The sequence below is a fragment of the Dipodomys merriami genome, unplaced genomic scaffold (assembly GCF_024711535.1).
Source record: "Dipodomys merriami isolate MVZ:Mamm:240054 unplaced genomic scaffold, mDipMer1.0.p SCAF_28, whole genome shotgun sequence".
Taxonomy (NCBI): domain Eukaryota; kingdom Metazoa; phylum Chordata; class Mammalia; order Rodentia; family Heteromyidae; genus Dipodomys; species Dipodomys merriami.
In genome coordinates, this window is record NW_027204270.1 from 16,323,143 (window position 1) to 16,337,065 (window position 13,923).

General features: G+C 54.1%; 1 protein-coding gene across 2 annotated transcripts in view; it reads left to right on the forward strand.

The window, feature by feature from the left end:
- Nucleotides 1-389: 389 nt before the first annotated feature.
- The window catches only part of Kif17 (kinesin family member 17), a 34,970-nt gene continuing 21,436 nt past the window's right edge, over nt 390-13,923 (forward strand). For both annotated transcript variants that reach the window (XM_070037743.1, XM_070037744.1), the window contains exons 1-4: nt 390-767; nt 7,608-7,754; nt 9,324-9,425; nt 13,591-13,780. In XM_070037743.1, coding sequence (XP_069893844.1) covers nt 537-767; nt 7,608-7,754; nt 9,324-9,425; nt 13,591-13,780 — 670 coding nt within the window. In that variant the 5' untranslated portion in view covers nt 390-536. The remainder of the gene's footprint in view (nt 768-7,607; nt 7,755-9,323; nt 9,426-13,590; nt 13,781-13,923) is intronic.

Genomic DNA, 13,923 nt, shown 5'->3' on the forward strand with positions numbered 1-13,923 from the left:
TGTGAGGACCAGGGGAGAGGACCGGCGTGAAAGCATGCAGCACCTAGCCCGCCCAGCACCAGCCTCAATCCTGGACGCCCGGCGCCGAGAGCGCGCCGACGTTCTCCAGCGCCGCCCTGTGACGTCACGGGCGTTGCCGGGCAACGGCGAACGCCGTGACAGCGGGCTAGTGTGAGCGGGTTCGGGTCCTGCGGCAGCGCCTGCAGCCGGATCCCGCACTTCCCCGCCCGGGCCCGGCCTCAGGGACTGGCGAGCCCGGGCGCGGGAGGCGGCGGCGGCCCCGGCTCCCGTCTGGCGACTGGTGCGTGGCCCCCTGCCTCCTCCCGGGGGGGGGCCTCCTGGAGAGGCCCATCCCCCCCCGCAGAGGCCACGCCCCTCCCCGAGGCCACGCCCCTCGCAGCTGGCGCCGGCCCCGCCCCTAGGCCCGGGCGGCCCGGCCGCGCAGCTGGCCGCCCAGCCCCGGTGCCCACGTTGGTCGTCACGGAGGTATTGGTTTCCACATTGGTCCGCGCGCCGGGGGTCCCAGCTGTGGCGCCATGGCCTCTGAGTCCGTCAAAGTGGTGGTGCGCTGTCGCCCCATGAACCAGCGCGAGCGGGAGATGAACTGTCAGTCCGTGGTGACAGTGAACTGCGCCCGCGGCCAGTGCTTCATCCAGAACCCGGTCGCGGCCGACGAGCCCCCCAAGCAGTTCACCTTCGACGGCGCTTACTACATGGATCACTTCACCGAACAGATCTACAATGAGATCGCCTACCCGCTGGTGGAGGTGAGGGCGCCGGCAGGGAAGGTAGCCTATGAGACTTCAGGCTTGGGGCTACCACAAAGGGCCTGCAGAAAGGTTGGCACTGCCACCCCCAGTTGGGTGAGAAGGCTCTTGGGTGTGCGAGCACACGTGGGTAGCAACAGGCTGGAGAAAGCTGGACCCTGCCCGTAGTAGGCCTCCACTTTCACACTGAGCCCAAGGCCGGGCTGGTCCTCACACCCATCCCTTCTGTCTCCTTTCCCAAAGAACCCCAGCCCCGTGACCGAGGACCACAGACTCTCCACCCTAGAAGTATAGGACCTAGAAATTCCAGCCACTCCCCTCAGGCTCCTCCTCCAGGGTGCAAATCCTCTCCCCCATGGCACACTCCCCTCCAGGCCAGCCAGCTCCTAATAATATCAGGGAAACAGCAATAGATGACTGCTGGCCTGGCTTTCTTGTGGAAGAATGGAAACCCTTTACCTTTGGTCTAATCAGGGAGCCAACAACAGGTGTTCCATTTATAGAGCTTGTACTCTCAATGGCAGCTCATTTGTGTTTCCTATTAAGGAAGGTACATTTCACACATGGGGACTCTGAGGCCCAAGCTTCCACATGGGTTTCTAAGCAGAGGTGCCACTGTGCAACACCTCATGTCTCTTCAACAAGGCTTTTCCCTCTAGCATCTCTGCACGGGGAAAAGGTTAGTTCAGTGAGGTGCTGTGGTTGGTTGGTTCCACAAGAACTACTCATCACCTTTTTTTTTTTTTTTTTTTTTTTGTCTTGGGGCTTGAATTCTGGGCTTGGGTGCTGTCCCTGAGTTCTTCAGCTCAAGGCGAACACTCTACCGCTTGAGCCACAGTGCTACTTCCTGTTTTCTGGTAGTTCATTGGAGATAAGAGTCTCATGGACTTTCCTGTCCGGCCTGTCTTTGAACCACAATCCTCAAATCTCAGCCTTCTGGGTAGCTAGGTTCACAGGCATGAGCCATAGGTTGCATGGCTTCTGATCATCTCCTTAGTGGGATATCTGAGGCTCTGAGAAGTCCCACAGTGAAGAAACCATTTTGATATTATATCCAACTTCTCCAAAACCCTTCACATGGGCACTTTCTAACAAGCCAAGTAATGTCCTAATATCCTCCAACACTCCCTTCAGTGGGCCCACATCTGCTGGCCTGTCAAGGTTCATGTGTCCTGAAGGCCAGTGCGCTCTGGTGGTTAGGACATGACCAGAAATACCCACAGGAGAAGGAGAAGCTCCTCCATGGATGGCTGTGGCCCTAAGTAGACAGGTTGTCCATCTCCTGGCCTGGAGTCTCTGTAGAAGGGACAGAAGGGGTCATCTAATCCAGCCCTTCCTTCTAATGTTGTAAGGAAACTCAGTCACCAGAAACAGAGAAGCCACCATTAAAAGGCCAAGTTGAGTCTTTATTGGAAAGCCCAAGAATTCCTGGTGGACTCATGTCTCAAAGACCAGCAGCTCCAAATGCAGCTAGCTTATATAGTCTAAGACCACACAAGGCGTAGAATCAAACCCAACACAAGTGTTATACATGAGCAAAGCAAACCAGATGAGGCCACCTAAACCTAATAGAAAAGCAAACCATTTGGGAAACAATCAGGGGAAATCAAGTGCCAATTATCTAGGGGAGGCATAGACCCAGTCTGCTTTACTTCACTATTGGGTCCCTAAATGTCCACTAAATGGAGGACCAGTCTTGGCTGCATGTGACAGCAGTTTATACTTCCCAAAGCAGCCAGTTCCCTCCATCTTTGATGCTGGGCCCTAGAAGACCACCCTGCACGAGCCAAGGGCCTCCCCGAGCTTCCAACCATGCTCCTTGGCTCTGCCTCAGGGTCCCATGGAACTCTACTCCCTCTGTTCAGGGTTGGCCCCTTAGAGATCATATTGTGTTCTTCCTTGGCCTTGCCTCCTCTAGGGCCATCAGCCTTGCTCTTGGGGTACAAACTTGGTCCCCTTCTCATCCTTGAATAATACCCTGAACAAGCTTTTCTATATGGGTTTCTCCGGAAACCCCACCCCAGGGAGGAAGACATTAAAGACACTAAAGACCCGCCCATTAGAGCTCTCCTCTGGCTCTCTCTTCTCTCTGGAGTTCTTGGGCTCATATTTATTTGTGCATTCAGTTAACTAACTAAAGAGCATCCACAGCAGTTCCATCCTAGACATGCGGAGTATGTGTCAGAGACATGGACTCTTGTCTGCCACAAGCTTGTGGTCAGGAAGGAGCAACTAAGCTAAAAAGGGTGCACGGTGGTGAGTCTGGGGAGATGCCTTCAGGACTTTGGCAGCATAAGGAAAGCCAGAAAACCTGGACTTGGGGAGCCAGGGGAGGGGCCAGAGGAAGGAAAGTCTAAGTGAAGGATGTTGGTTGTGCAGGAAGGTGGAAAAAAGGGTAGAGGCCAAGCCAGGCACCAGTGGCTCACACCTGTAATCTTAGCTATTCAGGAGGCTGAGATCTGAGGATCGTGGTTCAAAGCCAACCCTGGGCAAGAAGGGCCAGGAGACTCTTTTCTCCAATACACTACTAGAAAACCAGAAGTGCCGCTGTGGCTCAAGTGGTAGAGCGCTTGCCTTGAGCTGAAGAGTTCAGGGACAGCGCCCAGGCCCAGAATTTTAAGCCCCACAACCACCACCACCAACAAAACAAAACAAAAAAAGATGTTAAAAAAAAGGGTAGAGGGCTGGGAAGGTGGCTCAGTGGTAGATCACTTGCCTTGCATGCTCGAGGCCCTGGGTTCGATTCCTCAGCACCACATAAGCAGAAAATAAAAAATCCGGAAGTGGTGCTATGGCTCAAGTGGTAGAGCGCTAGCCTTGAGCTGAAGAGCTGAGGGACAGCGCCCAGGCCCAGAGTTCAGGCCCCATGACTGGACCCCCAAAAACAAAAAAAGGGTAGAGACCAGTGTGTGTAGCATCTGATCTTCATAAGAGAATTGGAGCCATTATTCCTGATGGGGAAACTGGGGCCTGAAGAGTCATGGAAAAAGTCAGGGACAGTTGTGATTCTCAGTGTCCAGTTCCCATGCTCGATTTTTTTGGCTCCCATTAAAGGCTACTATGCAAATTGCATGCAGAACATATGCACATTATACCCTCAGCTGACTGAGCAGGAGCTGATGCACCATTAGGCCCTAAGGCCAAAGGTGTGTATGTGTCTATTCTGCTTTCTGGTCAGGTATTGGGCCCTAGAGCAATGTCCAGAGAGCCTCTTTCCCAGGACCCTTGCTTCCGGTGATTACTGCATAAAGCCCCCTGCATGACCACTTCCTGACCTTTCCTTTTCCTCCCCCACTTTCAAATCTAAGCTAACTTCCTGGTCTTCTTTTGCTCCTGAGTGATCTTTTAAAATCTCCCGAAGGCTTTCCTCCTCACACCTGCCCTTGCCTGACCCTGCCCAGAGCTCTCCTCCAGCCTGTTACCTGCCTGGGAGCTGCTTAACTAGTGGCTTTGCGATCCTCTCCTCCTGTCAACTCACACATCCAGAGTCTCCTCTTCTGATTCACCTCCAGTCACCTGGCAGCCACATACCAGGGTGTCTGCCTCGTCCAGAGTGTAGAGGGTCACCAGGTGTCCAGACTAGAAGCTGCAGAATTGGTCCCTAGATGGACCATTTGAGAGGGGGCAGAAAAGGAGTTATGTGAGAATGAAGGGCAACTGTTTTTATCAAAAAAAAAATGCATAGCACATCCAACCTTACTACTATGACCTGGGCATCACTGCTGAGGATGATGCCAAGTTCCAAGGACACGCCTTTTCCAGGCCGATGTGTCACTCTGCATGCTCAAAGCCCTCGCTACTGTCTCTAGCACTGGAAGAAGTGAGAAAGAGAAAGAGTAGGTTGACTTCATGAAAGCTGCTTACTAAATAATCACACACCTAGCCCTGGCTGCACCAGGGTGGAAGTAGAGAGGGCTGACCTGGCCCTGCTCCCGGTATGTGCGTGACCCAGGGGGGCCGGGGTCAGTTACTGTGTCAGACTGTTTTTTGTCAGTCATGGGGCCTGAACTTTGGTCCTGGGTGCTGCCCCTCAGCTCTTCAGCTCAAAGCGAGCAGCTTTTTCTGCTTATGTGGTGCTGAGGAATCCAGCGCAGGGCCTCATGCATGCAAGGCAAGCACTCTACCACTGAGCCACCTTCCCAGCCCCCGTGTCAGACTTTATGTCTTTGTTTTGCCTTTGAAACACATATAAAATTGTTTTCTACTGAACTCCACATGGTCCTATAGAACGTTCTAGGACAATGGAAATATTCTGTATCTACACTGACCCAGTAAATACCCACTAGCCACATGATGAATAACATTTGAAATGAGGTGCTGCTGAGGAACTAAAGTTTTTTTGGGGGTGTGTGTATACTGATACTGGGTCTTGAACTCAGGGCCTTACACTTTTGCCTGGCTTCCTTCTTTTTTTCTTTCTTTCTTTTTTCTCCCCCCCCCTCTTTCTCTCTCTCTCTCTCTTTTCTGTCTGTCATGGGGCCTGAACTCTGGGCTTGGGCACTGTCCCTGCGCTCTTCAGCTTAAGGCGAGCACTCTACCACTTGAGCCACAGCAGCACTTCTGGTTTTCTAGTGGTTTATTGGAGATCAGAGTCTCATGGACTTTCCTGCCCAGGCTGGCTTTGAACCTCGATCCTCAGATCTCAGCCTCCTGAGTAGCTAGGATTACAGGTGTGAGCCACCGGCGCCTGGCTCTTTCCTTCCTTCCTTCCTTCCTTCCTTCCTTCCTTCCTTCCTTCCTTCCTTCCTTCCTTCCTTCCTTCCTTTCTTTTTTTGGTGGTCATGGCACTTGGAGTCAGGGCCTCATTGCTATCCCTTAGGTTTTGTACTTAAGGCTAGTGCTTGAGCCACAGCATCACTTCTAGTTTTTTGCTGGTTAATTGGAGATAAGAATCTCTTGGATTTGTCTGCCTGGGCTGCTTTTGAACTGTGGTCCTCATATCTCAGCCTCCTGTGTAGCTAGGGTCGCAGGTGTGAGCCCCGGCCCCCGGCACAGCATTTATGTTTATGTGGACTCCTGTCTTGTGCGTAGGTCACAGTGATGTGCCTGGGCAGTCGCATGTCATTCTAGGGCTTTGTGTGGCCCTCACACTCCTACCTCCTAAGTTTGAGAGCAGCCATGGGATCCTGGTTGGGTGATTTCTCTGTCCTTACTTCAGAGCCCCTGTCCACATGTGCGTCTCACCAACTGGGTGACCTGCTACAGAAACCCGTGATCATGATATTCTTGAATAAGGAAATGCTTCCCATTCCCTTCTGCCCCAGAAAAGTGAGGACTTGCCGGGCGCTGGTGGCTCACGCCTGTAATCCTAGCTACTCAGGAGGCTGAGATCTGAGGATCGCGGTTCAAAGTCAGCCCGGGCAGGAGAGACCGTGAGACTCCTATCTCCAATAAACCACCAGAAAACCGGAAGTGGCGCTGTAGCTCAAGTGGTAGAGCGCTCGCCTTGAGCTGAAGAGCTGAGGGACAGCGCCCAGGCCCAGAGTTCAAGCCCCACGACCGACAAAAAAAAAAAAAAAAAAGTGAGGACTTATCCCTTATGGGGGACTGTGCAGGGAAATTCTGGCCTTCATGTACCAACATCTCCTGGGGGCTCTGCCCGGCTATGTGCTTGGGCCCTTGGGACCAGGACGCAGTTCTGTGGATCCTCTCCCACCTCCACATTAAGTTTGAGAATTTGCCGGTGAGGTCAGGGACAGTTTCCATCTTTCTCCCCAGGCAGAACTTGGTGCCAGGCACAGAAAAGCCAGTCAATTCCTAGTGAGTGAATAAATGTATCAGTGCATGAAGAATGAGTTTAGAAATGACACCTGCTTTGCTTCCAGTCTCCCTTCCCAGTCTCATCTTCCATCCCCAGGCCCCAGCTCTGCTCATACTTGTTTTCTCCTTTTGCCTTTGCTTAAGCTGTGCCCTCAGCCTGGAGTGCTTTCCTCTGTATGCCACCTCCAAACTGCTGTTTCAGCTCCCCAAGTTCTGCCCCATTTACTACCCAGAAGGCTTTGCCTAGTTCTTCCCACACTACCCCGTTCCCTCCTTTGTACTCTTCCTCTCTCCTGGTTGCTAGAACATCTGCCATGGTACCCCCACTTCCAGCACCCCCACATTTGTATAGTGAGCACCCGCCTGTGCCAACATATTGTGTACTGAGATTATGAAGCAGCTTTGGGAGGAAAACTGTTTTTCTTGTTGTTGGTTATGGGGCTTGAACTCAGGGCCTGGGCACAGAGCTCTTTCGCTTAACTAGCACTCTCACTTTGAACCACAGCACCACTTCTGGGTTTTGAGTGGTTAATTGGAGAACTAGAGTCTCATGGGGACTTTTCTGCCTCGTCTGATTACAAACTGCTATCCCCAGATCTCTGCCTCCTGAGTAGCTAGGATTACAGGTATGAGCCACCAGTGCCCAGCTGGGAAACCATTCTTATTCTTATAACAGATGAGGAAACTGAGGTGCAGTGTGCCCAAGCTCAGCCCGAGGCCACACAGTACAGTGGAGAGAAGATTTGAGCTCAGGTGGTCAGGCGCCCAGCATAAGCTCTTCTTGTAGGGACAGATTGTGAACTACTTAAGAACACAGTATAACATTAGAAGCATGGCACAGATGGTAGAGCACCAGCCAATGAATGAAAGTGTCAGATACAGAGTCTGAGTCCCAGGCTCAAAAAAAAAAAGCCCGCAGCTGTACCAGCCTCCTTTCCACTCCTGCCCACCCCCAGCCCAGTGCCACTGGGGTGGGAGACCCAGGCAGGGGCCGGCATGTGTGTATCTGTGGGTAAGGAGGTTGCCCTTCCTCCTGGGTCTGGTCAGCTGAGCACCTGGCTTTGGCTTCTTCCCACACAGGGCGTCACTGAGGGTTACAATGGCACCATCTTTGCGTATGGCCAGACGGGCAGTGGGAAGTCCTTCACCATGCAGGGCCTGTCAGACCCACCATGCCAGAGAGGGATCATCCCCAGGGCCTTCGAGCACGTGTTTGAGAGCGTCCAGGTATGAGCCAGGGGGCAGGCTGGGCAGGGCTGGTGCCACACTGATGGTCCCAGGGATGGGGAGGGGGATGGGCACTTGTAACCTGAGACATAGACCAAGGCACACATAGCCTTGTGTTTATTTGGGACAAGCCAGGGGAGGAAGCACTAGTTTCTAGTAATTCTAGCTACCTAAAAGGCCAAGATCTGGAGGATCACAGCTCAAAGCTAGATTGGAGAAACAAGGCCTTGAGACTCCATTTCTAGTTAACCAGCAAAAAGCCAGGCTTGAGGCATGGCTCAACTGGTAGAGTACCAGCTGTGACCAAACAAGCTGTGTAAGATGAGACCTTAAAGTTTGAACCCAGTACCACAAAGAGAGAAAGAGAGAGAGAGAGAGAGAGAGAGAAAGAGAGAGAGAGAGAGAGAGAGAGAGAGAGAGAGAGAGAGAGAGAGGAGAGAGAGAGAGAGAGAGAGAGAGACTGTGTGTATGGAGGGGAGGGAGGGAGGAAGAGAGAGCTGGGGGGGAGAGAGATACATGCTGGGTGCTGGTGGCTCACACCTGTAATCCTAGCTACTCAGGAAGCTGATATTTGAGAATCACAGTTCAGAGTCAGCCTGGGCAGGAGTCTGTGAGACTCTTTATTTTATTTTATTTGTGAACATACTGTACAGAGGGGTTACAATTACATGGGCAGGATAATGCATATATGTCTGTGAGACTCTTATCTCCAACTGACCACCAGAAAGCCAAAAGTGGTGCAGTGGCTCAAAGTGGTAGAGCACTAGCCTTGAACAAAAAAGCTCAGGGACAGAGCCTGTGCCATGAGTTCAAACTATACAGCTGACAAAAAAAAAAAAAAAAAAAGCAAAGCCAATTGAATTCTACCTACCTGCTCCATGTTTTAATTCACTGTTTTTGGATTTTAACATTCACTTAGCCTTTCCTCTGGATGTGACAATGCTGAGCCCTGTTCTTAGAATGGTTTCCCCTCTGTGGGACAATTCCCCCAGCCAGGCCCTGTTCCATGCCCTTTGTGTAATTGTCTTTCTGGACCCCAAAATACCCAACCCTCATTGGTGGTGACCCCCAGGTGACATACAGGAGCTATGAGAGCTGCTGGGGGTCTGCTCAGAGCCAGATCTTGGGCCAGGTGATAATCGCCAGACCTGTGGCCTCAGTTTCTCTGAGTATTGGGGAGTAATGGGGAGGCCACTTTCCCTTCTTCATGAGCTGGAAGGCAGAGCGGGAGACACCAGTGGGCCTACCAGGCCTGAAGGAGAGTTTGTCCAGAAGACAGGCAGGGTGTGTGTGTGTGTGTGTGTGTGTGTGTGTGTGTGTGTGTGTGTGTGTGTGTGTGTGTGTGTGTGTGTGTGTGTGTGTGTGTGTGTGTGTGTGTGTGTGTGTGTGTGTGTGTGTGTGTGTGTGTGTGTGTGTGTGTGTGTGTGTGTGTGTGTGTGTGTGTGTGTGTGTACCCTGTGGCCCTCACCATCCCCCTTCCCCCTGATGTCCCTGCTGTAGGGGGTTCAGGCCTGGCAACAGTGGGGGTGGTATTCGCCGTGTGTCTGCACATTCTATCTGCTTCCACAGTGTGCCGAAAACACCAAGTTCCTGGTTCGAGCCTCCTACCTAGAGATCTACAATGAGGATGTCCGTGATCTGTTGGGAGTTGACACCAAGCAGAAGCTGGAGGTGGGTACAGACCCTGAGCAGGTGTGGGCCCCAAGTGGACACAAGCAGGTGGGCCACTTGGGGGAGGATGGCATCAGGTGGCTATCCATCAGAAATGGGGGGGGTGCATCCTGGTGGCACAGGGGCAGCTTCTAACCATGAACTTTAGGGGTATCCTCGGTGTCTATGATGTGGGGAAGGGGTAAGTGGGTCTCATGGACTGTACAATGGAGCCAGATCTCACTCTGGGCAAAGCTGTGTCTACCTGCTGAGGCAGAAGGAATTGGGAAGGAATTAGAGGGTGGGTGGGTGGGTGCACGCGTGCGCACGCGCGCGCGCACACACACACACACAGGTCTTGGGCTTGAACTCGGGATCTGAGTGCTGTCCCAGAGCTTTTTTTTTTTTTTTTTTGGGTCCGGTCGTGGGGCCTGAACTCTGGGCCTGGGCGCTGTCCCTCAGCTCTTCAGCTCAAGGCTAGCGCTCTACCACTTGAGCCACAGCGCCACTTCTGGCTTTTTTCTTTTTTCTTATGTGGTGCTGAGGAATCGAACCCAGGGCCTCGAGCATGCAAGACAAGCGCTGTACCACTGAGCCACCTTCCCAGCCCCTGTCCCAGAGCTTTTTTGTTCAAGGAGAACACTCTATCACTTGAGTCACAGCTCCACATCCAACTTGTGTGTGTGTGTGTGTGTGTGTGTGTGTGTGTGTGTGTGTGTGTGTGTGGTTAATTAGAGATGAGAGTCTCAACAGGCTTTCCTTCCCAGGCTGGCTTTGAACTGTGATCCTCAGATGTCAGCTTCCGGAGGAGTTAGGATTACAGGTGTGAGCCACCAGCACCTAGCAGCCAGAGTGATCCCTATTAGATGCTTACTGTGTACTGGCTGATTTAGGTATAATCTGTTCGTGTGTCCAAGGTCCACCCTGAGTCGGTGCCAAGCTTGAACTTGAACCAGAGCTGGCGACTTGATCATAAGCATCTCATTTACTTCTGCCAGGCTCAGACTTGGGAACCTTGTTCCTATTTGTAAGGGGACCAGGTACTTCTGACGCTGCCTTGTAGGTTGTGGCGAGGACCAGGAGGGCACTGAGGACAGCCCTCTAGGCAGCACTGGCTCCATGCAGGAGCTCTTTGGATGCTTTGGGGACACAGAAAAAGGATAGAGACCCCGACAAGGTCTCCAGGCAGAGTCCTCAGAGGACAGGTGGAGGACAGCTGACGGCTCATGACAGGGATTGCGAGGGTTAGCTTCATCAGTGAGCCCTGCAGACAGTTCACAAATTGCCCTTGGTCTCCTCAAAGTTTAGACTCAGGACGAAGGAATATCCTCTCAAAGCAATGGGGAGCGCAGCTGGACTGTGTGAAGACAGGCAGAACCAGGTGGACATTTTGGGCAGCCCAGCAAAATCAAGACAGCTACCAGTCTGGGTGTGGTGGTGCACACCTGTAATCCCAGCAGTTGGGAGGCAGCAGCAAGAAGACTGAGAGTCAGATGGGGCTACATAACCAGGCCCTGTCAAAGAAAGAAAGAGAAGGGAGAGAGGGAGAGAGAGGGAGGGTTAGAAGGAGGGGAAAGGGGAAGGGAGAAAATAGACCTGGCAGGAGTGACAGCCAGTGTGAGTGGCCAGGCTGGACTCTCAGCTGGCACCCCTGGGCCTGGGCCTTGGTAAGAGGCACTGGTCATTTCTCCTGACTAGGTCTCTTTACGTGCTGCATAGGCGTGGTCTGGTCCAAAGAGAAGAGTCCAGTGGAGGATGCTGGTGCCTAGCTGTGGCCTAGAGGCTGGTGGTCTGCCTTATTCCTCCTCCAGCTCTGGGGCTGCTTATCCGACCCCCACCCCTCCTAGCACCGTAGAAAGTCAGTCACTCCAGATTCGGAGAAGGGAGGCCCAGCCACCAGCTGATTCATTCATCAGATGCCAGTCCCTGCATCACTCCAGGCCTCAGAGACTGACCTCTGCCTCTGGGCCCCCAGAGTCTCCATCCAGACCAGGCTCAGCCCTCCTCCACAGCGAGCGGGGCACAGACACAGCACTGCTTTGCCCTCTCCGTGCAGGAACCTCTGCCACCCACCTGGCGTTTCTCCTTGCCTCTCCCCGTGTAGATGAGTCACAGCTCAGCTCCCAGCCCGGGGAGCAGGCAGAGGAGGCGGATGCCAGGCATCATGCCCACTTAGCAACTCTAGGAAACCACATCTGTGGTTCATCTAGAAGACTACATCTGCCGTTCATAGAACGTGCACCCACCTGACCTAGAGCAGCAGGGACCCCCGCGGCTTCCTTGCCACCCCAGACCCAGGGAAGGCCTTGGTCCCAGGCCTTTGGTGAGCTGCTGCCCCAGAGGCTGCCTGTGGGGGGTGCATTCCACGAAACACTGTGGGCACCAGGCCTCTGACACACTCCCTCGTGGGTGACATGTTCTTAGCTGGGAACAGCCTGGAGGCCCTACAAACAGCCCAGGGCACAAAAGTCCATGGACTGGAGATGGATTTGAACATGGACCACATTCCCCTGCAACAGTTCCAAACCTGGGAACCTGATCAATGTTATCATTAGAGGCCATTAAATCAGCAAAGGACCCAACAAGAGACTTGCCAAGGCCAGATGCACACCCCTCCCCCACCCAGACAAACGCCATCCTACAGCTCAGACCCCTTGGGGCATCTCCAGCGTCTTGTCCCACCCCACGAGCAGGTACAGTGTGGGTGACTGCCCCTCCCTGTGGACTGTGGCCAGGTCTCTGCTCCTGTGTCCTCTTCCATCCCCGGCTGCATCTCTGCTGGTTGCTATAGCAACCCAGCTCTGTCCTCTTGCAGCCAAGATGAGCAGTTACCAAGGAACAGGCTCACAGCTGGCAGCCATCACTTGGTGCCTCCCTGGTGCGAGAGTTGGGGGTGGGGTGGGGAAGGAGAGGTGGCGGGGGGGGGGGGAGCCACGGGCGGCATGAGGAGGTGGGAGGTTAAAGAGCGGGGGCCCTCTGGGTGAGGGCTCATCTCCTGAGGTTGCCCAGGGCCAAGGCAGCTTCCTGTCTTCTTTCAGACCTGGTTCCGTAGCCCCACCAGGGACCTGAAGTGCTGCTGCTTCCATCCATTCCCTCCCTCAAGTAGAGCCATTGATCCCCATTTCACAGATGAGGGAGCTGAGGGCTGCAGGTGGAAGGCTGACTTCCACGCCCATCTGATCAAATAGGAAACTAACCGCATAGATGAAGCCCTGGGTGGCCAGCCTTCCCCGGGGTTCACTGTGCACCGGGTGAGCCCTGGGTTCTGGGGATGGGACAGCATCCACGCAGGACACTCTGTGCGTGCCACGCGAGGTGCAGCCTCGGCACTCGGGGCTGGCACACGGCCACGCTGTTTGCAGGTGCTCCTGCTTGTCCTCAGTGCCCTTCCTCACCACCACCTCCACGCCAAGCTCAGCCCTGCCCTCGTGGCGCTGCACCTCCTACAGAATGCTCGGCACTCTCCACCTTGTCTCTGCTGCCTTCCATCATGCTGACCCCACTAATAGGCATGTGGCCTTCAGCAAGTCCCCTCACCCTTCCTGATCCACCCCGTGGATCCCAGTCGTGCAGACTGAGTTGTTAGGACCCTGCACACCAAAGCCAGAAACCTCACCCCCACCCCACAGGGCCCCAACTTGTCCCTTCTTCCCCCCAGCCCCCAGCCTGGAACAACACCTCTGAGCCTCTGTGGCTTCAGCCAGCAGGGCCACTGGCAAACATCTGCTCTCCTAATTCATTCCACTCTTGCCAGAGGGCTCTTATTTCCTTTCACACTTGGAAAATATTGCTTTTCACAGCTCTCTCAGAGCCACAGGGCATCCTGGCCACCTGGGAAGTGCATGAGAGACATGGACCTCGCATCAGGGCTGGGCTGGGGAGCTGAGGGCTTGCAGAAACCCTGGGCAGCGGATGGTGCCTGAGTGGAGGAGGTCCGGTAGTGTGGGCCATTCCCATTGCCTGGAGGAAGGCCATCTGAACGATGGAGAGAGAGCACTTGTGCCCATCTTACAGATGTGGAGGCTGAGGTTTGGGTTCAGTCACTGGCCCCAGATAGGTTTGCAGAGTGGGAAACAGGTGGTCACCTGTCCTGCAAGAGGACTGTGGAGGTCTGGATTGAACTGTTGTCTTGGGCTCCTTGGAGACAGGGGGCCCCACTGTCCATCCTTCCCCTCCCCCCCCCCAGCTGAAGGAGCACCCAGAGAAGGGCGTGTACGTGAAGGGGCTGTCCATGCACACGGTGCACAGCGTGGCCCAGTGCGAGCGCATCATGGAGATGGGCTGGAAGAACCGCTCGGTGGGTTACACGCTGATGAACAAGGACTCTTCGCGCTCTCACTCCATCTTCACCATCAGCATCGAGATCTATGCCGTGGGTATGCAGGCGGCGGCGGGTAGCTGGGCCCAGCCCCTGGAGCCAGGTTTCTACCGGCCAGTCAAAACCCTGCTAGAGCCTGTGAGCACTGTGGGAAATGGGGAAGGGTGCCCCCAGGGACTGCCTGGAGGGGGCAGACGGGTC